General features: G+C 32.4%; 1 protein-coding gene across 1 annotated transcript in view; it reads left to right on the top strand.

Moving 5' to 3' along the window:
* The window catches only part of stol (stolid), a 94748-nt gene that overhangs the window by 34985 nt on the left and 34832 nt on the right, over window positions 1-24931 (top strand). Inside the window, exons 3-4 of the mRNA XM_068770406.1 lie at window positions 5020-5130; window positions 23283-23511. Coding sequence (XP_068626507.1) covers window positions 5020-5130; window positions 23283-23511 — 340 coding nt within the window. The remainder of the gene's footprint in view (window positions 1-5019; window positions 5131-23282; window positions 23512-24931) is intronic.

A 24931-nucleotide genomic window follows, 5' to 3' on the forward strand; every position in this document is an offset into this window, starting at 1 on the left:
AAATTCTACATTAACAAAAATAAATGACTAATTTAAAACCTCATATACGGACATCCTTTATTCTAATATTTTCTGATCACAAACCGGCAAAAGCAGCAAAGAAAGTCCACCCCACAAGGTAGACAAATGACCTTATATATTTCTATATGCAGGCCCCTTCCGACCGGTTTTATTGGACATCTATATGCAGCAGTGGATATATGATCAGTGTTACGCCATCGAAATTAATTATAAACTATATTAAAAAAAGATACGTACAGAGATAAGTTACGTAATTCAATGGTACAAAATTAAATATTGTGCAAATAAATATATTTGGTCGAACTCTTTGGGAAGAGGGCAAGTCTCCACTCTAACCCTTTCGCGTAAATGTTTTTTGCGGGTAAATGGAATTTCCTTGTGAGCACGCACACCGACAGACGGGGGATTGGAAAATCCTCTCCGGCGACGCTACAAGAAACAACCGGCTGTATCATATCATGACGCAGCATTTTAATGCGAATATGTTTGTCCAGTCGCAATTAAAAATATATATAGCAAAGAGAATTTTGTACCTTCGTATATCCCGGGTCTGGAAATCTCGAGGTACTGATTTACCTCGAAAAAACCAAGCTCAACCTCCTGCCAAGCAGATCTAATTTGGCCACTAGTAAAAATAATCAGAAATTCTAATTTTAAGTTACATTGGAATAGTGTTTTTAACAATATAACAAATGCGATCGTAGCTATTTACTGCAATACGAGAAAGTTTTTTTTAAATATCAAAAATTAAACTAAGTGTTAATTGTTTTTTTTATTCTCTCTCACAAACTATCATCGTTAAATGTTGTATTCTGCAATGATACCGAAATTAAATTTTGAAATTCCGCCAATTCATGAAAATAAATGACAGAATGGTGTACGTAAAAAGATTTGAAAAGAGTAATTATTATTGAATTTTTGAATTATATATTTATACCACCGACATATTTAAAGCTATTAGAAATCATAAAGGATAGTATTCATGAAGCATATTTATCGCAACTTAGTAAACACTTACAAACATTTCTGTATTTTGAGCTGGACACGGTTCTGGCCTATATGTTCACGGGGCACGGGGGATTCTCAAAGAGTCCCTCGTGCATCTGTGACCCTGGGGTAGACCAGACCGTGGTGCACGCTATAGATTACTATCCCGTATTTTACGGCATGAGAACAGATCTAGAAATAGAGTTGGGTGTCAAAATATACAGTGGTAGCATCGCCTTATTAATGAGGAACGCACGATACTGCCACACTTTCTAGCAATATACAAAAATTATAACAAATGAGGTATTAAAAATAAACAAAATTTAAGGTCGGGTAAAGAAATAATTACCTGAATACATAAATAACTGTAATACAGAAAGAAGTTATATTTTAAAAATAGAATTTTAAATAAATTGTTAAAAGAATAATCAAATGAGAATTATAAAATAACATGTAAAGAAGGATATGAAAATGAAAATGTAAAGAAGAAGAAGGTATGTAAATAAATGAAAAAAATACCGAAATCAAAGCCCCTGTTCTAAAAAATGATAGAGGTTAAAAAACATTACTGTTATGTTTGTGTATATGTGCGTATATGTGCGTATACTATATTGTATTCGAACAGTGGTAGCCCAGCGGCAAAAAACTTAATCTTGCGATAGTAGGTCATGGGTTCAATTCCCCGGGTACAATGTTGTATAATTTACACTTGATGTATTAATTATATAGGATTGCCATTGCACGCAAAAAAGTTTCCAAGGGATAACAGCGTAATCTGCGTACCATGATAACTAGATGCCAACTCGCCTGCCAAGCATGGCTATTATGGTAAATCCCCCCATAGATATTTTTGTGAGAGGCCTATGCCGTACAATGAGTGTCTGGAAGCAAAAACAATGATTAATGTAACGTTTTTGTGTAAATGACGATTGTTGTTTTTCTATTTAAACTTACCTAGTACTTGGCTTATGTTATATGCATAGGAGTGTAGACGCTGCTCTGTACTGGGTTTAGTTTAGAAATATTGTTGCATCAAGTCAAAATAGTTGCATCACATCATTTATCGCTTATAAATATAAAGGATTATCTCCTTTACATTTATAAAAAACGATAAAACTTTATTAGATCAATAAAAAGTAAATACATTCGAAAGTTGTTGTGTTATCTGTTTAATATCTTCTTCGACGATTGATTATTTAATAAAAAAAATAACATATGAATTTTTTAATTAATATTAGTTTGTACGTAAATATACAAGCAATTATTAGATAAGTGTTAAAAGTAACACAATCAAGACAGAACATTTAATCATAAGCCACGAGCATAGTGTTGACGCACAAAGCGGTTTGAATTAACTGCCTTAATTGAATTTAGGTTCCTTGTTGGCCAACGTGTTCCCGAGCGGTTTGATGGACTCTGTTATCCAATAATCGCGAGTCATATCGATCGGATACTTTTTAGATGAAATATAACACAACACTAAATCAATTTAAAATATGAAATTACTTCAAGTTGGCGTATGCATTTTTGAAACGTTAATTTTAACATTATATGTAGTAAGCTACAGCTCGAAATGATAATCTGTTGTAAAAAGCCGACCAGTAACTAAAAAGAGGTTCTTTTTAAATAAAATTTAACAATGTTTGAAGTTATACATTATAATATTAACCATGTAATTGAATCTACAACCCAACCCAATATGGATATATTTCAGTCAACTAAAAACTCTTGAATGCTAGAATAACATTCATTAAATAATAAACTTTTAATTTTAGATTTAAAACCAAGGAGGAAGTCCTGTGATGTCTTTTAAAATTTTTAAAATACGGACTTTAAAAAGGTGTAATTTATTTACATTCAAGAGTTTTATCGCATTCGGTACAGGATAATAGCAGCTTTTATTTATAAAACCGTAACTTTGCCGTCCGTTATTTTTTCTTTCTTCAATGTTAATGTACATTACAAGAACGCTTTAAAGAGATTTCATAATTTGTCTGAATGTAATAATAACGAACGTAACGCTTTGTAGTATAAAGTCATTTATTCATGTGTAATTAATTTGACAAATATTTATTATAATAATTAAGGGTTATTATAAGTCATTAAAAATTGGTAATAATATAAATCAGGCAGAGCAGTGGTATATATATATATATATATACATAAGTATATATATATATATACATATATATATATATATATATATATATATATATATATATATATATATATATAGTATGAAACTTGCGATTATTGGTCGCAGGTTCGATCCCGAGATAGATACAATCTTATGTAACACTTTGCGCATTAATTAAATAGGATTGCCGCTGCTTACAAACAAGGTTCTAGAGGATTGGCAGCAGCGTCTTATGTGTACCATAATAATACATTAAGATCGCAAACCCGCCTAGTAAGCTTGGCGATTATAGTATATTCCATTATAGATACCATGGAGGAGCCATACCATGCCTATGCCTTACAGTGGACGTGTTTCTGGCTGAAATGACGACGACGAAATGATGATCATAATAATGACAGGAGTGAATGTTTAAACAAGTTATTAAAAGAAGTAAATTAGGTCAATAAGGTTTTTTTTGGTAAAGTAAAATTTAACTTCAAAAATGTTTCTTATAGCTCATATTATTAAGTCACGTTTCATTAATATTGTGTAGTCGAGCGTGCACATAATATTAAGTGTCAAAATTTAATTCTCTTCGTAATATAATCATTCTAACCAGACTTGTCAAGGCCACAAGGGCGCCATAAGGAGGTACGATCCAAAATTCAATAACAAAACATCCCAGAGAGAGCGCCTCTGTGGAATAACAATAATTTGGCAGCTAACATCCGCTGAATTCTGGGAGAGTACCTATTATTTTTAAAATTTGACAGTCCCGGTTTTCAATGTCTTTACACGCCTTCCCGCATTCTTGCGCCGCCATTTTGTGGTCGTACCATTGCGTCATTACCGTAAATTTGTATCCATAATTTACTAATTACATTAAATTAATTAAGTCAATTTATGAATTAGCGGTTATTTTTTACAACCTTTATTGAAGTTCTTAAAAAGAAATATTCGGAGATTTTTTTTTGAATGAGTGTTTCACAAATAATGGATAGTCATTATTTATCTGTTATCAATTCAGTTACTGCGTAAATTATATTATAAATTTACACAAAAGCATTTACATCTGAAAATTTATGGTTGTCTGGAATAAATTGACTTAATTGATAAGACCGCCCATTGTTCTTTATTTCTCTACACTACTACTTATTATGCAACTACTTATGTTATTTTTTTCTGACGTTTACGTTACAAGATGTGTTAAAATCTAGTGTTTTTTTTTCGTAAATGTAACTTAGTGTTATTCAGTCAGAATGCATAATTATTTTATTTTAGACAATATATTCATATTGTTGTCAATAAATGAAAAAAGCAAAGCGAAGAGAGTATACATTTTGAAATAATAAGCTCTGGTATAAAATATTTGGCACTAATATATTTTGTACAATAATACTAACTGTATGAAATATTTACCATCGATTGGTAACACGATTCCAACAAAATTCAAAATTACAGCTATTTTCGCAAATTATGATCGTGTCGCGAACCGGCCCAGGTTTATCTGCTTTGAAATTAGCATTAAATCACATAATACTGTTTAACCACTAAATTGAGAGGCACTAATGCATTGTGTCAATTCCGAGAAACAGCAGCGTTTTTAACAATGTAGTAAGTAGTTAAGACAAATATTTTCCGTATCTCTGTACCAAAACCGTTCGAGTAGTAAAAATGTTATCTTTTTATTATATATCTTTTATAAAACGCCTTGGTTATAAATTACTATTTATCCTACATGCAAAATTAACTGTCCCGTTTGGATTTTAAAGCTATCTTTATTACTTGCGATTATAAAAACTGATTAATATTGTTCATTTATTGTAATAATATTTTGTTATAATTGGAGATATTTACTCATACATCACTCATAATCAATATCTGTTGCGCAGAAATATCATGAATCCAACGTGGAGGTGGTCAGAAAAGACGGTCTTCTTTTGGTACGCGAGCTTGCAGCTGAAGTCAAGAACCACATGGACTTCAAAATAAACGCTGTAATGGTAAGTAAGAATTTATATTATAACCTCTTAAGTTTTCTTCTTTTATGGTTTTATTAAAATTCGTTTCTATTAAAAACAAGTGTGACAAAACAAGGTAGATTTTTTTTCTTTCTTTTCTTTTCTTCGATTTATCAAATTCGTTTCTTCTTATGATATCACTGTAATGAAAATACTAAATCTTAATGTGATTTAGAGAGCCTATTATCAATGTTTCTTCTATTTTATTAATTTTTTAAGGTTTAGTTATGTACGAGTACTAGCATAATTATGGTCAGCGCTGCATACACCTACAATGGGCAAACATATTTAATATTGTACTATACTATACGATAGCTTGTAAACTTATATTGTGTTTTATTGCTTGCGTGTCTATTTACAATAAATAAAAAATTTAAACACTACAAACAAAGCAACCCCATGCTAACATGTATGCTTAAATTTGTAAGAAGGTTTTAAACTTCGTATGGTGCTTACGAAAAAACATTTCTCTATCGAAACACAAAACTTTTTTAATATCGAAAGACGATTAGTAAAAATTATTTATAATGTGTTTAAAAGAATATTATATTCCTCTTTTAATTACTTCTAGAAATACCTCATCGATTATATACGGAATTATCAAAAATCTTACATAAATTTCAAGAAAAGATTTGTATTTAGTGAATCTTTTAATAAATATGTAAACAATGTGTGTTGTTGCATTTAATTTGGAGGTAAATATAGAAAGCTATTGACAGAGTTGTAAAGTTAGAAGGTCGCAACAATAAGGGGCAAGCTTCTGGTCAACAGCAACCTTTAAACGTGCCAACACGGGGCACAGGTCACCCTCTCGTTATAAGAGGCTGTGGAAAACATGACGCCACTACAATGCGAGTTGGCAGACACTTGCTTTTGAATAATGTTAATAACGTTTCCGGTGACTTTTTCGACTATTTTTTTTTCGGTTTTACGCCTGAATATTTATGGAACTTGTGTAACAAAATGTTCAAATATATATAAATTCCTGTCTGGATAATTTTGTATTCAAATAAAAAACGTAATTTACTTTTACATTAAAGGATGATCGTTACTTGACTACAAATGGAGACTTGGCGCTTCCCCTTCGTATCGGTTCATTGAATTGTTAACATATTCATTTTTATCCTCCTCTTATAAATGGATTTAAATGTCCTTATTACTAAGCCATAAATATTATCTTGTTCTCGTTATCAACGTTGAAAATATTACTCAAGAAAATATGCAAGAAAATAATTATTTTATTCGATTGCCAGTGTATTTATTAACTAAGTATAAAAATACTAACACTTACACCTTGCTACCCAGCAGGCAACCACGCCCAATCGTAACGTTAAGACTTAATTTAATTGATATAATAAAAAAAGCTCCATTGACGCATCTAGTTTATTTGCCTGCGTGCCTTGGAGAATACTTAATTATCCCATAGATTGCACTTTTAAATGAACTTTTAGTCTGATATTGACAAATTCCGGATAATTTATTGTAATTTTATTATTATAATACTTAAGAAGAACGAACAACTATTTCATTAAAGTGGATAAAAGCAAAAACAAAAACTCCAGGGAAGTGAATCAACGTGTGTTCTTAACAATGTAAAAAACAAACTTAAATTTGTGTATTAAATAAAAATATATTGATTTCGATACAAAAATTTAGACTAATTTAGATTAATAGCCGATGAATTTAATTTTCTATGTAAGAGTTGCCAAACACCTTCTTTATTTGAATGACCGGAATCACGGTACAATTACAATAGAAAGGTTTCAAATTAATATATATTTAATAAGTGTGACTAGAGTTATGCATATATAAAACATCCTCTTGTCCAATTCCTCAGTGCGTTAAGACGAAAGTCTACAACTAATGTTTTTTACTAGTGATGATGGCATTGTAACTTGGTCTCACAATCTAGGTCTCATTGGCAAGCTCATAGCCACTCAACGAGCAATGGAGAGGGTTTATAAGCTAGCGGATAGGTTAATTGGCATTTAGAAGGCCTTATAGTTCGAGGAACTGATGACCGCTGGAGTTTCTTGGTTCTTGGAATGGAGACCATATACAGACGACGGTTAAGAAAGTCGAAAGAGGCATAAATCCAACTGTGTAAATTCTACGCAAGATACAACATTTATAATATTGAAAATGCCGGAAATAACTTTTCTCCTTTTTAACAAATAAAACAATCAATTAAAAAAAAATACGAAACAACGTGGAACCCACAGAGTACATTCAGCAATGGCAAACTATTGCCGCCTGTTTGAAACGAACCACGCCCGTGTCCTAGGCACTCATATTGGAAATTCTTCTGAATCTAAAAGAACGTCGTCCGATTGAACTTTCATTTCGATGCAAAGTTGACAATTCCCTTGTATATAACTCTTTGTAAAGTTCAAAAACGGATTTCAAATAAGATATGATCTGTGTAAATCATATTTCCAGAGCTCAAGAATCAGTTTGATATCAAACTTTTTAGTTTATCCTTATATTTAAAGTCTTATTTTTTAATAACTTCAGATTTTTGTACGGTGACTTCATATTTAAGGTTACTAATAAATTGTATTTTTTATGAATTTTAATAAGTGTAATATCAAACCTCTATGTATTATTAGTGCATTAATCGTTGTAGCGAGAAGGACATAACGGGTATCTGGTGACAGATTTAAGTTTATAAGATTTTATAACAAAAAACCTGCAAAAATTATTTAAATGACTTTGGAAACACGAAATTTTTATTATTAAAAACTTTCGTCCAAATTATGACCGCCTTCTTTGATATACTCTGGGAAGTCTGGTTTCAGCATTCCATGCCACTCTCTGAAATAAAAACGTCTATTTAGATATTCAAATTGGTTATGTTGCAAGTCAAATATCCACCATTTTCCTCGCGTATAACTATATAGGTAAAGTACAAAATACGATCAAAGTTTCCCTCAAGACGGGTGACACGCAACATCGTTTTCTATAAGCGAAGTTCGTTAAGAGTGTACTTAAGTGTTGTGGTAAAACATTTAATATACAAGTAGCGCATGTTGAGCGTTAGGATTTATGAAGGAGCAACAATGTTTCGAGTGTGAAAGCCAAGTTGGAGCACGAGGCACGTAATTATTCGTCCCGAGCAACCTCCCGAATGCTATTTGCGGTTTTTGTTCGAACTCCAACATTCCCCTTTCTATAAAAGTTCTTTTGTGTCGATTCCCCCCTGCGCTCTCTAATGAAGGCCTACAGGATTCAATTAACCGGAGAGATTGGAATGTTTCGTGATTTGTACTAGGATACGCAATTCCATCAACGCGCTTCGATTCAACGCTTTGCCTTTACACGAATTATCAGAATCGAATAACACCTATGAGGAGCTGCTGGATGCCTGTTGACAATCTGCCTAGTACTTACTCAATCCATGAATATTATAGCGAGGGAAAATTCTTTTTTATATACCACAAAATATTTATTATCATAACATACATTCACACGCAGCTTATTCGGAAAATTCATTTCTTTTTTTCATCCAACTTCGCTTGAATATCAAATAAATCTTTAACACCGATTACCGCGAAAATGAGAAAAACTAAATATTTATATTAGAATGAGTAAGTTCAAATTCAAATGTAATATGTTTTTATATTTTTGTTGTAACAATATTTATGGCGAGATTATATATATATATATATATATATATATATATATATATATATATATATATATATATATATATACTGCAATACTAAATAGATCGTTCATAAGACTTCGTAAGTTTGCATGACTTATTTGTGAGAAAAAAAAACACCTCTAATGAAACATCTTTTAAACAAAACTTATGTAAAAAACTTGACGCGCGATAGTTAATGTGTATACCTAAAAGTTTTTTATAATAATTCTACTGTAGTATTCTAATGTGATTGCTAATATCTTTAACTACTCGTAAAAAGCTAATTTGAATACCATATTAAAAAATTCCGTTACGGAAAATTAAAATTAAAATAACTTGTCTTTCACTTTTCAAGTAAATTTTATTAAAGTTGGTCTCTTACATAAAAAGCACTTCATTTATAAAGCGTCATATGTAAACGCGTACAAACGGCAAGCGTACCAAAATTTCACTTTGCCGAAATTCATTTTGTCCAAAACTGCACAAGTTCTTTACATATGGCGCATTCTTGTTACATTGAATATTTTGAAGCAAAAACATTCTTCAGTTCGTTTTACATACAAAAAGTAGGTTTCACGAGTTATAATTTATATTATATGATTAAATTTAATCACTATTATTCTATATTTATTTCTATTACATAAATAAAATATATGTCTATTCTCTATCTATTTTTAAAACACATGTAATAATTACCTGCTTAATAAAATATCTACGTCTAAATTACATGCAATTAGTGGCCTTCGATATTTCATATTTCGTCTAATTAGGTACATGTATTTTTGAATTCAATACGTTAAATTATACACACGACATTGATGCTGATTATCGATATGAGAAAGCATTTGCTTTTTCATTTGAAAATGTTATATTGTATTAGTTGTACATGGCTAAATACTTTATATAACCTATACTTCCTAAGAAAGTAACATTTTTTTATATGTCACTATATTTAGGTTTCACTCACTTGTCACAAGAAGCCATACAAATATTTTTGTACACCAACTGGATAACAGTTTCAAGTGACAACGTACTAAAACGAACAATTTTTATGTGTATAAATAAAAATTGAAATTTTATTAGATAGGAACGAAAAACCACAGAGGTAATTAAAACAACAGCTGGGGACTGTCAAACATTTCGTGTCAATCAAGACAAAAAGATGTTCTCGAAAAAAGAATTTAGAACGGTATAAAACTTTGTTAATAACATATTTTTTGTAATAATATCATTTCTCATGTTTATAAAATAATTTTGATAATAATTGCACGATGAAATGTTTTATCGTTTTAATACAAATTCGGAGATGCTTTACTGACTTGTTACAGTGAATGCTTACGTCTCGCATCAAAGCTTATTTCCTTTATGTTAGAAGCATACATTAAATTCCGTCGTGTAAATGCAAGAACTAACAAAATTCAGGTTAAATTACCGAGCGCTCTTCGTCGCCGTTGAGGAGAGCTAGTCGCACCGATTGAGCAATAAATCATGATATTATAATAGATTGTTGCGATATGAGAAGCCTGCCTCTGCATCACCTATCAATTCCAATTTTAAACTTTATTATCTATATTTTTTTATGTAATTATAAGTAATAGACTACATACCAGTATTATGGTACACGGACTTTTGTTGTACAATCACATCACCATTAGTCACAAAAAAATTATTAATAACATGGTTAATTTTTCCCTATCGGCATTTACATATACCCGCTGGTTTTAGAAAGCAGGATGAAGATGGCGATTAGCCTTTAACTTTAACCATAACTTTAATATTCCTTTGGGAATCTTTGTTCAGACCCGATATACTGTGTTACGGGATAGGGAAGCCGCCGAGGTCTCCGCCAAGCTTAATGTAGTGACCTAATATATGGGGTGTCGAGGTGGGACTTCGGTTTTGTTACTCTAAATCACCAGAATTTTATAGAATATACATTAATGTCAAATAAGTAAAAGTTGTTAATCGCAGTCTAATGACTCGTGCGCCGGTCTAAGCAATACGAAATAGCCTGCCGAGTTCCGACCGCGTAATGGTCTGAATACTGCACGTGATTACTACATAAACGAACGCTTCCCGTGTAATGTGAAATAGTCGCTCGTCAAATATTTGTCGGTTCTAAACATTTTTTGTTAATAAATAAAATGCAATTTTATGTTATATATTACAGTTAAAAAAATATCAGTCCAATATTTGTAAAACATTAGTAGAAATATTTCTAAATACAAAAAAATGATGAAAAACCCGCTAGTGATAAATTTTTCTCGAAAACGAAAAACGTAATTAATATCAATTTGTCTTTCAAATATTTCAGTTACTGATTAAATTGCCGCATCGATTGTATATAATATATAGAAGCACGAATTGTAGTTTCAGCATTTAAAATATAGGTCACACAGAGAGAGAGAGCTTCATGATAAGCAAACTAGAAACGAAAAAGAAAGATTGACTGATAGCTTAACTTATAGTTAATACAGAAAATATATTATGTGATAAGAGTACCAACAATATAGCTTAAGCCGTACTACAGCTCTGATTTTAACTACATACCTAAAATGTATGGTTGTTATGAGTACCTTTACTAATGTACATTACAGAGGTATTGACGAAAAAGAAACGTTTTTTTAAAACAATTCTTGGTTTAAATCACCGGAAATAGCTTAATAGACCACTGTCTATTAAGCTATTTCCGGTGATACCGCAATACTTTGCGGGATGCCGCATTAAAATAGGTGAATTAACGCCCCACGGAAACAGCGAAATGTAGTTTTGAATACAAAATGGAATCGTTCCGTGCTGGGCGCACATTTATAACGCGCGGTTTCTCTTTGGTTCATTCAAAAATAAAACTCTAAATTTCCCTCTATTGTACATCCGATGCCTTACACTGGGCTCGAACAGGATTGCTTTTAAATTGCAAACAAGTGTTATTTTTTATTTATTAAAGTTCTATTTTTTAATTTACACACTATTATCTCTCTTTGTCCGTATTTGTCCGTCTCCGATATCGAAAGCTTTCGATTTAAAGTGAAATACTATATATATATATACATATATATATATATATATATATATATATATATGTATATACATATATATTATGTATGTGTATATATATATATAAATCATATCTTTCAAAATGCAATAAAACAGAGGTGCAGATGTGTATACGCTACTAGGAATTGGTTACAAATAGTTGTGGTACATGATTTACACGCCGATACTCTTACGGATATTTACGGATACATTATCAATTTTTTATAATGACTGCAGAGAATCCGATCTTATTTTAAGTGAGACTGAATTAACAGGAGTTTAGAGAACGTTATATTTAATCGAAAAAAGACCTTCACACCACGGCTTTTAAACGTTTCGATTATTTTAAATCCACGCCATTTTGAATCTTTTTAACACTATTAGTATATTAAACACACATTTAAATCTTATCGTTGCAAATGGTGCACTACACTTTTAATTTTTTCGTTGCAAATAATGCACGTTCTGCGCCCGTACTTAAAAGATGAAGATCTTGTAATCTCTTTTTACAGGCATCCAAATATTATTAAAAATGATGACGGTCTGACCTTAGACACGACGAAAAAATGATCAGAATATACTCGTATGCATACAAACAAATACATAGCATACTATGTTAACGTGAACATTACCTTGATTTTTATAACTTTGTAATAAACAAAAACATTAAAAATCTGTTTTAGTAAAGTTTATATTTCGGAAAATCCTCGAACTAAAATAAATAATGTTTAGATGTGTATCATATATACATAAATTTTGTTTGAGGTCATAAATAAATATGTTAATGTAATATCATTAAACTTCTACAATGGTTTTAACAATACTAACTCGTGCCTCGCATTGATGTTAGCACATAAATGAGGGAATAAATACTTCATAATAAACCTGTCAGATCCTGTTTATACATAATAAATGTCACTTCACGCACACATTTAACTTGTAACACGCTATAATGCGATGATTACACGGAGTGTGAGTGACGTGTTTGCGTAACACAAAAGCCTTTGACGGCGAACTTTACGACAAGAACAACAATCTAAACGTCAGTAGAGTGTTGCGAGATATGCGTAGCTGTAGGCGGTATGTAGGTTTGTTCAACCTCCGTTGCTTAAGTGCAAGGCGCACCGCCAAATTCCGGAGGCCTGCCGCAGAGGGGGGCACCCTCTGGGATGAGGATAGCAAGGCTGCACTCGCTCGACCTTAATGTTGCCATCAGCAAATTGCGAAACAACAGCTGCCCGTGACAAGAAATCTCTGACATAATTCTCATCATTAGGACTCAATTCGCGTTACTTGAAATCACTTACAACCACTCTTCTATATATATTATAATAAGTCATTAAACTTTCAGCAAAACACGATAAACAAAATAAAATAATCCGTATTTCTTTCCCAAGAATTGAAAAACTGTTTCGAAACATTATTCTTGTTTGTTTTAATTTTGTATTATTTTAATTAAATTCGTTTACTCTTACTTGCATGTAGATGTATCTTTGCCAAATACCAGCCAAATTTTTTTTTGCAAAATTACAACGTACTTTTTCGGATCCATATCCGAAATTGTTAATTTGTATAAATAACAACTCAAAAAATATATCAACCAAACTTGGCGCCGAAAATTTGCAATGTACATTTTTCAATATGTATTGTTAAAGTCTAGACAACGAGAATTTTTTGTAATATGTGTTATTCATGTCAGCCAATAATAAGATACCAGCGATGCGACACTCGTTCTTAGTACGCGCGTCAAAGGCGAGATGCGCTTTTCATCATGTCTAGGCGATGATAAGCGGCGTTTAAATTCGGTCCCCGCAAACATCTGCGTCGGTGAGATCGAGTAATATCTGTCGGAGATTGTAAAGAGGGGGGTTATTAAATCGCGTCTCGCGGGCTTAGTGCACCGTGACCCACATCTCCGTTGCACCAGCCGAGCTATACGAGTGGACTTTATTGATTCGTAGTCTTGAGACGCTTCTGTCCTTTTCTCTCCTGCGGCCAAAGGCGAGACGAGGAGCGCACGTCCCGCAGGCTACTCTCTCAATATTCCTAAGGCGGTCCGGAGCCTGCAGTCATAAGATGCTTAGGTAAGACGCCTATCGCCGAACTGTTTTATAATACTGACTATTTAAAAAATTTGAACTATTTTATAATACTGATATCATTTGACCCACGATTATTTTATACAATCTTTACTTTACCAATCAAATAATATATTTTGTAGCTAGCTTTTGCATACAATTAATTAAAAAATAATATCTCGAAATAAATTTCAAGTCATATTGAGCCATTCAGCGCGAAATAACTTCAAAATAATACAGTGTAGATCTTTATATAAATATAAACAGATAAAATATGATCAGTATAATTAAAAAAAGATTATCAGTTTTTCTAATCGTGACATTTGAGACGCAAACATTGTGTAGACAGACAGTAGCGAGGGAAGCCCTGTTCGTAGCGTGCGTAGCGCGTAGGCAGCGGCATGGCCGGCACAAAAGGCGGCGGGTCGATGACCGGCGCCGCTTCTACAATATCTTACTCCAAGATTTAAGTCGGAACTGAAAGAAAGAGTAAAAATTAAGTCAAATATTTTATCAGGTTTTTGTACACATGCTAAATTTTAAAAAGCTTATGAGAATTTATTAAAGAAATCAACTGCCATGTTATATCTTCCAATAAATAATGAAGAAATCTATACAAATAAAAAAATTGAAGTATCTGTTTGTAATATTAAAATAGCTGCTTTTTTCTATACGCATATGAATATATATATATACGGTAGATATAATTTTTTTTTTTTAAGATTTCTGATTTCTGTCTGTCAGTTTGTTCGGGCTATTCTTCGAAATGGCTTGACCGATTTTGACGGAACTTGTACTGGCAGGTATCTAATGTAATGAAAAGTGATTTAGGCTACTTTTTTTTTTAAAAAAATCCTGAAACTAATAAAAGAACTCAATAACCTGAACATTTTTCTGTAAAATTCGACGAGAATGAAGTCACGGGCACATCAGGTTTGTGAATAAAATCAATAATTGGCATTTAATATTCATATAAGAGCCATGTTGGTTTAAAAACCTAATATATATTTATTTCAGCCTCAGAACAGCTGGACATAAGCCTTCGATATAGATTTCCAATAGGATTTCAGATTGTAGATGGACTGTATCCAGCGTCTTCCGACCACCTTTACAAGGTCAGTCCACCGTGTGGTTGAGCGTCCTTCGCTGCTCCTAAATGATAGGGGAATTAAATGTATCTATTAAATATCAAAATTTATTTCTAAAGTTTGAGAAGCATCTATTCACACTCAAGTGTTTTCCTATACAGATTTAATCACTTGAAGCTAGATAAAAAGTTCGTCAAATTTACGTCAAACGGAGGAGTAGAAATTGAAATCCTTTCTCATTATATCCAAGGAATCTAGTAAAAAAATTAAAAGGTAAAAATATGGTATGTAACATAATACAAACAAAATGCTTGACATTAATAAAGAAATTTAAATAATACAGTTTATGTAAGTAAGCAATAACAAAGTAAATACAGAATGACTGAAAAAAATTCACTTGTCGCCGCTTTGCAGTATCCACTATACAGTTTAAGCTGTAGGAGATGGAAGATGCATTGCGCAGAATCAAAAAGCGGATAATCCGAAATAAGACGAAGATAAGATCAAATACTCTACTCCTATGTCGGTAACATTGAAGGAATTTCGAAACTTTCTACGTGTACAAAAGTTTAGAACGAGAAGCTAATCTGTGTTTTGATAACCTACTTTATCGCTGTTGTAATAAATTGACAGTATTTCACATACATCGAACTTAATAAAGATATAAATTCTGAAAGACAATAATACATACGTATCATTGGTGTAGATACACCTTTAAATCTTCTATGCCCATAAAATTTCTCTCTCTGCCCTATCCAAAAATTAATGGTTTGAGAAATAATGAACAAAGTAATACGTTAAGTGTTGTCAAAATTCAAATTATTACATACTAAGATTATTATTGTTTACTACCTATCCCTGCAGACTTTGTAGTGCCAGAAGATATTAGCCGGTCGCATTAAAATATATTTTCAGAATGATTACCATACGGGGTGATTTAAAATGAAAGTGAAATTTTTACAACCTTTTGCTGACAAGTGAGGTAGATTTTCGACCTATTTAATTTATTTACACCTACAACCAATCATCCTGTACATTGTGACAAAAAACATTGAACTTTAATTGAAACTTGATGTATTTTTTATATCTTTACATTCGTATCTGAAGAAAAAACCTTTTTCAATGTAAACACGATGAGTTCGAGCTCGTTTTGCTTTAAATATCTCCAGAAGTGATAACAAATTGTCTTCCGAAACATTCCTTTGAAGCGGAATGTTTCTTTTTTCGAATGATAAAAAGTATTCCATGCTCTTTAGCGCTATTGTACTTTCCTCTAAATTCGAGGATACGTTTACAACGGGATAAGGAAAAAAACGAGCATTGCAACGCGAAGGATTTCGATTGTTAGCGGAACAGAGTCGGTGAACGGGTACAAATGTACAATGTACTGAACGACCCACTCCATAGCTGGCACTGTTCCACTAATACGATTTCAATTACGATCTGGACGGGACAGAGCCGCTGTAGCGTGTGCGCGTATTTATTTATACGCGATTGTAAACTACCCCTGTGGTAATATTACTGAAGCCTGGTCTCTTTTACAGAACCGTATAGGTGAATATCCCTATAGCTCTTAATCCTCTTGCAATCACTAGTACTCAAGCATTGCCGTAGCGATGTAGTCAGTAAGTTGCCTAATTTTAATTATCACTAACCCGAGAAAGAGTTATGCAAGATTTTAAATTAGATACATCTAGATCACAATAACGTTATTGTTATAAGCACCTATCATTACGATGTCATAAATATAAAAATCATCACAACGTGAAAAAATTTTGGCAGCAAATACTAAAAAGTCAAGTCAAATCATCAAATTACTTACTCTAGAAATTTATCCCAAAATGTACAAATTACGAAAAGCTTATTACACGGAATTGTTATTTTTAATACCAAAAAATGTGTAAGCTATATCTTACATTGGGCGTCTATCGGCTGAGATAACCGGAATAAATATAAGACGTAGTTAAGGTCGCAAAAAGTAGCTGAATGTGGAAGAACAGCCATCGTAGCGATTTTTCGGGGAGGCCTGTGCCTTGTTGTAGGCCTCTATTGGCTGATATGATAACGATGATGCTTTTTTACGAAGTGATAATTGTAGAAAATCATCTCTTTCGTCATCGTCGAAGGTAATATGCATCCAGTACTTTCCGACGATCATAACTAAGTCTTCCATCCACCAGGTGGATGGACGTCTTTGCTGCGCTTAGCAGTTCGTGGTCTTAACTCTAGAACCCCAGGCCCGAACGACAATCACTTCTGCGCGCTATGTAATCAAAATAAGCCAAGTTTTAATCAACTTAAGTTTTTCCATCGTCCGAAATCTTATATTTATGAATATCCTATAAAAAAAATTACTAAATCACGAAAAATTTTTTTTTTAAATCTGTACCATTTTACGAAAGTGGTACAGATTTTATGGCCAGTTATTGTCAAATGTCAGTCTGAGATATAAAAATGGTGTATAGAAGAATTAACTATTGTATATACATATAAAAATACGGAATACTTAAATCGATTGCATTTATAAAATTTAATAGTTCCAATGAATGATATTTCCGACGTGCCAAGTTAAATAAAAAATCCTCATATTTTGTTCAAATTGTCAATAACAATATTTAAAATTAAAATAAAATTGCAATAATACATTCAAACATCAAATGGTAAATACGATGACTGCGTTCATCGATTGCAATCAGCATCTGCTAGCTCGTACTTTGATCCTAGTAGGTTAAATCATAAAAAATAATATTATTATTATTATTAAGTTAGAGCATAAGGCATTTAAATATAATAATATAATACAATTGTCAGCACTGTATGGATTACAATAAACAAATCATCAAACGTCCGTCTCCCATAGGTAAAGTACACCTCATTGTATCTATATAGATAGTTGCATAAATCTCTGTGCATAGTATTAAGAGATTCCAATGGAATTTGAAGAAGTTGAGCGTGGCACGCGAGGTATGCGCGATGGCGGGGGCAAACCGCATGTTCATCGGGACGCTCATATTGCATTATGTCAGCCGGCTCCTTCCCCTCCCCTCCCGTACGGAGACCGCAACCTTCCCTCCCACCCCAACGTAAACACAGCGAACTCCTCGTAACAGAGATGTTTCTTGAAATACTTGTTCGCAAGTGTGCAAGTAGTGCATAATATGAGGACAAACTATTCGGTATTTATCGAAATCCTTGCCTATAACTTATCATCTTCAGAGGATTACAATCTATTTATATTACACAAACAGTTTAAGGGTTATTTCTTAAATAAGTATTTTATAATTGATACTAAATAGTTCTCTTTTCAAGATATTACTTCTCTTCTCTAGTTACCTAATTTTAAGATAAGGTAACAAGAAATACACGCAGGCCAAAAATTATATAATTTTTTCCTAACTTACTATTCTCTATTCCGTAAATCATTTATTACTGTAATGTGTATCAGTTCATTCATTAATATAACGACATTAAAACTAACATTAAAATATGAAGCCTATTCAAAATGGCGACCCCATTCGCTTTAATACAGCCATTAAAACAAATAGGCTTGTTATCGATAGTCACGCTGTACCTTCTGAGGAATATTCTTATAATATTTAAAATAAGATAACTTTAAGTGTAGTTATATAGTGTAAGTATATATAAAGCTTTATCGGTTACTCTGTGGAGCGTCTTATTATAATACCTGCTAGGAAAAGGCGGCATCATAATAAGTCGCGAACAAGGCCTGGGCCGAAAGCGCTCAGAGTTTAGCTCTATAATAAAGTTGAAAAATCGAGGGGATTGCTGTGCTACGGGCGTCGCCAAGAAAAAACGACGCCAACATTTCGCACTTAATGAAACTGTAGCTGAAACAAAATAAAAGAATTGCGTATTTACGAAGCAACACTAAGTATTGTTTCAAGAATGCCGAGCTTTTCATCGTCTATCTTAATGGGGGCATTAAAATGTTTGTAAAGGTGCTCCGAGATGTTATCTGATAAAAGGCTATCAGCCTTACATCCCTGTCTAACTCAGTAATTAAAATATTTTGACCTATGACCTCATTATTTAGAATTGATACAAGAAAGAATATAATAAGCGATATCATATTGTAAGAAATTCTAACGCTAGTTTGGAACGCCGGAGAATTGAATATTACGTAAAATCAGGGTATATCTTCGTAGCGAATAGTGGCGACAGTTAATTCTTGATATTTAATATTTCATAACTTGCTTTAGAACGATATTAGAGATAGATATAGACATTTTTGAGACCCTGGCATTATCTTGCGTATTTTGTAATTTTTTAAATTATCAATTAATAAGAAATATAATTAAATAGAAAAATTTATATTGACTATCTCATTAAAATTAACATTCTAAACGAAACATCAAAAATACTAATTTTGTTTGTACAATTTTCCATTAAATCTCTCCACAAAGATCATTAAAACGGTTAACGAATCACGCCGAGTGATATTCGTTTTATAATACGCTCATTTTCAAAATTAATTATTATACATTATGATATATTATAAAAAAATTGTCTTATTACATATTTAGTCTGTGCAAATCGACCTATAATTTCTAGTTGTAATTATTATTAGGAGTATTGCACTGCACTTTGATTATCAATATGCGTTTATCATTCAAAGGTCCGACTTAATAAAAACAAGTTAAGGCGGTAAAGGTCAAAGTTGCGTTTATTTTTTAATTACTTCGCCTTCGTGGGGCGCGCTTGGTGTCACTGGGGCATTTCATTGCGAAACTAAAAACATACTACCATTTCTCGGTTGTGTTTTGAAATATTTCGTGAAAGATCTTCATTTAAAAATCGACGTGGATAATTAGCGAGCATGAGAAAGTATGCGTAAATAAAGAATTTTAAATAATATCTACTATTAATTCATTAATCTTAATATAAATAATAGGCACACTGAGGTTTATCTACACGATATATATGTCAGCTACAGAATGTCCACTGCAGGACTTAGGCCATATTGGTTTCCAAGAGAACTAGTTGGAAGCGACCTGCTATCCGCATGACTTGATGAGGATCTTATCAATGTCGTCAATTCCCACCTTGTGAATTGACGACGTGCGTAAGAAAATATATAAAAACATGAAGTAGTTAAAATAATTTGTAACAAAATGATTTGGTAAAAAATAAATATTTCTGGCGAAATATATTTCCGATGTCCCATAACCAAAACCAATTATTTATTACCAATACCAATTGTTATGAAAAGTGTTTGGGTCCACGATAAATAGATGACTTGTTAACGTTAAAAAATCTTAAAATTTTTCTTCGATGCAATTTTAAACAAATAAAGACGACAAGTCTTATATCCAAATTTTTATTCAGCAACATTTTACTATTCCGTAACTTCTTTTGACAGAGGCCCTTTATTAACGGCTTGGTTTGAAGGTACTGTATCCAGATGTCTCTGGGAAGCTTGTGGACGTATTATTTCGTCGCTTAAGATAATGAGCGCGCGACTTGGTGGTTTGGAGTGATTTTTATAATGAAACTTAATTTTTTATTAACTTTATTTAATTTGTATCTCCTAGATGTATATATTATTAAAAATCTCATATTCTATATTACGCGCTATACAAAAAAATGACACTCACCGAATGCAGTTATTGTGCAAAAATCATATAAGATTTTCAATAATTTATATATGTACGTAAATACGATGACCATATCTTCAAATCTCTGATTACACAAATAAATTAAAATATTTGTCTAATGATTTCTAATAGTATATGTTTACCTACGTACTTTTAATATATTTTTTCGAAAACAAACATGTTCGTAGTTACTGGTAAATAAACTGTTGTTTTAAGTCATTTCTGCGCTGATAAACAATTGTAAGCAATTTGCCGAGATATAAAGTTAAATTAGTCGGTACTATTACATTGTCAGGCATCAAAACAAAAAGGTTTATGTGATATAATCAACTCTTAAAGGTGTTACGTTTTTGTATAAATGATATATGCGTGCTTAGCGAGTAAAGGTGTGCTCGTGCACGTATTTGCGACTCATAATCCACCTAAATGCAATAATCACAGTTACATTACTGATGACTTCCGAATTTAAAATACGAACGCTTAAAAATGATTTAAAACAAAAACTGTTTTTGTTGTGCTGGCCAGCAATACAAAGCGTTTTTACGTAAACTCTACGGGTCCACTTCAATATAATTTTTAACTATAATGTATTCGAAATATATTTATACCGGTGAAAGTAAAAATAGATAAAGCACAACAATTGATGGTTTTTAGAAAAGTTACAGCCACATTCCGTACGAGTTAGTTGTGCTACGACGTAGGCCGTAATGGGCTATGTCGCGTGAGCGTAGCGAACACGGCTTGATTGCCCATCGCGAGCCCGGCGTGTCGTTATACTGACGTAAACTTAGACCAATTACGTCGTCACTCGTAATAAAGAACACGGTTTACTTTAATGACAGGTGATTGGGTAGTATTTACTACCTGACGACATTATGGGACAAAACATTTCAGATTTGGATTAATGATAATCCTATTGATGTATTTAGTATAGATGTTTCTTTGGTATTGGTACAACGGAAAAGTAAGTAAAAAATAAGATATAATTGGTCATGGAGGTAATATTATTCTAGTAAAATTTTTTTACATGAAGATGAAATAAACACTGAAAAGGCGACGTTCAGTACTTTTTCGTCATTTGCCGTCAATAGAGGTTTTTAATTTTGTATTAATACTGTAACAAAAAATGTCAATGTGATAAATTAAAGAAATTTATTTAATAAACATTTGAAAAACTATCCTTTTAAAGCATGAATTTTTTAAGTGATTGTTAAGTTTAATATTATTGCCACAAAAAAGTAGCCACAAAATAACTCATCTAAGTTTGTTTTAGTTTGTACCAAGGTAAAACTCATATTGTCATTTCTACCAAACTGTGATCTTCTGACTAGTAAATAAAAACATAATATTTTCACTGCTAGAGCAATAACGGCTGTATTATACCACTTGGTTTTGTACATATTGGTGGATATGTTCTTACCACCAGTAGTACTATATTACACATATTTTCTTTTTTTTAACAAAGATAATGCCTCCATTCCTTCCGATATCTTCTTTTACCGTTTTTAAATATTGGCGATGCTATATAATTTTCATGAAGTGTACGTTCACCTGAAATTGAATCCGTGACCAGTGAGCACAATTCGTTGTCATTAACCTATTTTTCGCTAAACTGAGGGGAGAGGGGATCATACTCAGCTCCAGGTCTAATAGGTCTAGACTAAGCGCCATTAGCGCTCTGCCACTTAAGACAGTGACTCTGCTTACGGGCCGTCCATCCATATTATCGAATTACAATTATAGAATGTGAATTCTGATCCACTTTAACTACGTGAACCGAAATGCGGGCTGCATTTCGAAAATGATTTACAAAAAAAGAAAGCGATGAATGAAATAGGCCCAAACGTAGGGAACAAATATGGGTACAGGTTATTTGTAAATGTAGCTCTACGTCTCTAAAATTAAATTTCAATTGTTCATTTATCGGCTGTTTTAAATTTAATACTCCTAAAGATTTTGTACAAATATACCATATGTAATTTATTTCAAAAAATAATTGATAATTATTGTGTGTAGTATTTGTAATATTTTATTGTTTTAAGCATTGAATATTATCATGAATTTATCTTATAAGTTCAAGTAAAGAGATATACAATATGCTGGGAGTGTTCACTGAAATGATCTCACAATATTTGTGGTAAATTCCGATCTATTTAGTTTGGAAATTGTGTGTATTCATGTCGCGCGTTAATTAAACACAAGCTTATCTTCAGGTTATGAAAACTATCGATTATAACCTACCTATTTTATTTTACAGTTATAAAGAGACATTTCATATGACAATACATGGAAACGAGTTGGAATTATTAGAAAAGGCTCAAATTTGAAAAAAAAAATCCTTGTCGTAGATCTGTACATCAATGAATTGTCACTTACGTTGTTACATCATTATAGCCGAAAGAAGTCTCTTTCTGGATATAGATCTATAAAGATATCTAACAGTATCATCTAGAAGCGGCTTACATATGACATTTTCTGATGTCTTTAAAAAAGTCATTTGTCCATCTTTCATTATTTACTATGATCTAAAAATTTTGATCATATTTAGAAAGCCCACATTAAAAATGAGTTTCCATCAATTCATTGTAAGCACCAATCACAATAGTTGAGTACAAGAGAAATTGTTAACTTGTTTTATAGAATACGGTTTGATTAAATTTATCTTTTGCAGCGTATCATGGATTCTGCGGAAGCTGCAGCCCTGTCTCCGGGAAGCAGTTCGGCAGATGGCAGCCCAGGCTCGTACTTTGACGCGCGTTGGCTGAACGTGCATACAGACGACGGCACCCTAGCAGCTCGCGCACGCCGTCTAACTCTGTCTCCGAGCCGTCATTTTGACCACATTGCGGTCAACACTTCGTACAGCGCAGTCCTTATGCCGCCATTCGTTAATTCGGAAGGTATTATTTAAAAATACTTGATTTATTCATCAACCTCGTTATCATCGCTTTCATGTCAGCCGATGGGCGTCTACTGCAAGACACAAGCCTACCCAAGGATTGCCACGATGTTCGGTCTTCCGTTGCTTATATCCAGCTACTTTTCACAACTTTAACTGTATCTATGTCCACCCTCTTCTTAACTCACGTGGTGGTGGTCTATCACGTGTATGTAACTTTACTTTCCATAAGTTTAATTAAACAAAAACTTTTATAAACTAGCTATGGCGTTCTTTAAATTAAAAACCAATAATGCTTGCACAGTTTATTAGGCGGCAAATCCAGGCGCTGTACTGATTCCCACTTAGACGGCTTCTTGTAAAATATTTATTCTCCTACATGCCAGATATTTACCAAAAAGTTCTGTTTTAAAATTAAATTGTACATTCTAGCATAGTATTTTAATAAAAACATTTTTGCGGAATTAAATTATTGTTATACACTTTTTTAAGTATATCACAATAGAGTTCTCTTACTTTAAGATTTTTCAGCATCTAAGATTATCAAAACCCATTATAATAATACTTTTAATAAAATAAAGCTGATTGTTGATTCCTAATTAAGTATTCGGTAATGTAAAACGGTTTTTCCTATATATTAGTAAAGATATTTTGTCGTTTTAAGACTAAAGTTAGAAAACCAGTCTCTTCGAAATCAACCACGAAAGCTTCAGTCTCTTTCAATTTGTTCCGTAAAATATTTTTTCAAGCGACTCGGATATGAAACGCATGTAACTAACGCTCGGCTTGCATACCCGAGCAATTACTTTATTGTTTGAAATATGCAAAAAGAAAGTGCATTTTAAATTACCTTGTTCCCTAATATTTATTTTCTTAAAGTAACTTTTTAAGTTACCTTAGTCGCATTTATATTCCTCCGCCCTCCTTTTTGTAAGCAAATTTAATTAATAGAACAGAGGTTAGAACAAAACACTTTCATCATCCGATTCATTCATGTCAGCCGATATACGCGCCGCACGAGGGATTGGCCTCATCAGATTGCTTTCATATAAAACAGTAACGTACTCCCCGGGTACGCTTTATAAAAATTTGTGAGTAGACACCGCACTTTTATGGCCAGATTATATCAGTTACTACTAGTTTAAAACTTATTTATTCTGACCAGTTACTAGTATAAAGAATATAATTAAATAAATATAAAATAAAAACAAACTGTAGCCCAGCAACAGTAGGTATCGTTACTGTCTGCAGTTGTAGAATTTTATTTATTTATGTAGAGTAACAACAAAACTAAACGCATATTATTGTATAACTTAAAACCCAACTTTTATAGGTATTGGAAATTGCGCATTGTATTCGCGAACACGCCGCGCCGGACAGCTGTAGATATGCACGAAATAATTAGCATCCACCCTTCACGC

This window comes from Battus philenor, unplaced genomic scaffold (genome assembly GCF_028537555.1).
Source record: "Battus philenor isolate CCGP_79_NKW_IND1 unplaced genomic scaffold, ilBatPhil1.0.hap1 SCAF_3, whole genome shotgun sequence".
In the NCBI taxonomy this organism is placed as follows: domain Eukaryota; kingdom Metazoa; phylum Arthropoda; class Insecta; order Lepidoptera; family Papilionidae; genus Battus; species Battus philenor.